Here is a 2,176-nt window from a genome sequence, read left to right on the forward strand (position 1 = left end):
GTTCAGATTAACTTGTCTTCTTTATGGCTCTTATTCGGTCCTTTACTGCAATTGTTTTGGGAAAATATGAGGAAAAAATAAATACAGAAAAAATATATATATTTTTTAAAATCGCAAAATAATTATAGGGTGGCTAATGCCAAAGAAAGGGTGGCTGAAGCCACCCTTAAATAGGTCTAACGACGCTTATGAGCTAAACTATTTGTTTTCAGTCAATTCTTCCATTTCAGATTGATAATAGAACTCATCTTGGTGTTCCTAACAAAGTTTCTTCGAGATCTGATGTTCAATTTCAAAAGTAAGGCCCCTCAAACCCACGGCACAGCTTCCTATTGATCACTATTGATGCTACAATATTAGTTTTCTGTAAATAATTCCATTTAAGATTAATTGCCTGGAATGGGTGACAATAGTTGAATAAACTTTTGGCTCTCAGAATGGTATCGGCGCGCTATTTGTTGGTACTCACCGATACCGATGCCACCATTTTAGTGCTGGATCGGGGCCCCATTCGATACTGGTATTGGTGCAACACTACTATCACTGTGAATTGAAAGCATTCACTGAAAGCAAATATTGTAACGATCTGATGTCTGTAATTTGGCTCAATTTTGAAATTCCACATAAGATGTTAATGAAGGTTTTTTTCAGACACACTTGGAGATGTTCTGCTATCCTTCTAAATTAAAGGCACCAGCTGTATAAAAAAAAAAAAAAAAAAGACAGTTTAGTTAAATATATTTAGAGGCAGAATGCAAGAAAAGAACAGCATAAAGCATACAAAGTTAATGCTCTTATCTTGAAACCTCGTCTCAGGCATTTCTACCGTAATCCACAGTGTTCGCGCGACCTAAAAAAAAAAAAAACCGCGACGGTGATTGTCGATTCCGACGTGGAGGCTGGCTTCTGATTGGCTGCCGAGTGGAAGCAGCGCTTCCAACTTGCGGAAGTAAATCGGATCTGGTGACTCTGAGGGTTCAATGAACGACATAAGTTTGAAACTTTAACATTAATTGATATCTTTTGAGTTTATTTTTTTTAGTTTTATCCAAACTGCGCTGTCTCCTCGTAAAGCATTAGTTTGTTGAACCAGCCGCAGTGATTTCTTCATTTCCATTAAAATGACGCGGAGCGCTGGAAGTCCTGCGGCTTCCTGGATCCTCGCTGCGGGGCTCCTCTCCAGCTTGTCCGCGGTGGTTCCTGCAGCTCAGCCGCCTCACATCGTCTTCATCCTGGCCGATGACTTCGGCTGGTATGATGTGGGCTACCACAGCTCGGAGATCAGGACTCCGAACCTGGACAAGCTGTCTGCCAGAGGGGTCCGCCTGGAGAACTATTATGTCCAGCCGGTGTGCACCCCCTCCAGGAACCAGCTCATGACCGGGAGGTACCAGGTCAGCCCCCCACTAATAAACCCCAATAAATAAAATAAACCATAATTATATGATCTAAATTGAAAGTATGTTTTATTTTGTGGTTTGCTGTTTTTTGTGTGTATTAATGTCGCTTATTCCAAGGGTGTCACTGTGTGATAAAAGTTGGTGGGGAGACTCTAAGGATGATGGACCTACAGTTACTCCACCTGAACGCTTTCAACGGGGTTTATATTTTTCAAAAATGAGCTCAAACATATATTTAATGAATGCTTTCCTATTGTTGAGAACACAAGAGAACCACATTGATATTTATAGTTATAGACAGATGCATGCCTTTGGTGCATTATTTATAAAGGGCTCAAAAACATTAATGTATAAAAAAAAATGACGAATAACAGCAGATATCATGCATCCCTAGAATGGACACAACTTCAATTCCATCCATCCATCCATCCATGCATCCATCCATCCATCCATCCATCCATCCATCCATCCATCCATCCATCCATCCATCCATGCATTCATCCATCCACCCATCCATCCATCCACCCATCCACCCATCCATCCATCCACCCATCCACCCATCCATCCATCCATGCATCCATGCATCCATCCATCCATCCATCCATCCATCCATCCATCCATCCATCCATCCATCCATCCATGCATTCATCCATCCATGCATCCATCCACCCATCCATCCACCCATCCACCCATCCATCCATGCATTCATCCACCCATCCATCCATCCATCCACCCATCCATCCATGCATTCATCCACCCATCCATCCATGCATCCA

General features: G+C 42.1%; 1 protein-coding gene across 1 annotated transcript in view; it reads left to right on the top strand.

Annotated features, from left to right (window-relative positions):
• The first annotated feature begins 985 nt into the window (after positions 1-985).
• arsb (arylsulfatase B) overlaps positions 986-2,176 on the top strand; it is a 41,013-nt gene continuing 39,822 nt past the window's right edge. Inside the window, exon 1 of the mRNA XM_015389037.1 lies at positions 986-1,394. Within this exon, the coding sequence (XP_015244523.1) occupies positions 1,122-1,394 (273 nt within the window). The 5' untranslated portion in view covers positions 986-1,121. The remainder of the gene's footprint in view (positions 1,395-2,176) is intronic.

Source organism: Cyprinodon variegatus, unplaced genomic scaffold (genome assembly GCF_000732505.1).
Source record: "Cyprinodon variegatus isolate N-32 unplaced genomic scaffold, C_variegatus-1.0 Scaffold446, whole genome shotgun sequence".
Taxonomy (NCBI): domain Eukaryota; kingdom Metazoa; phylum Chordata; class Actinopteri; order Cyprinodontiformes; family Cyprinodontidae; genus Cyprinodon; species Cyprinodon variegatus.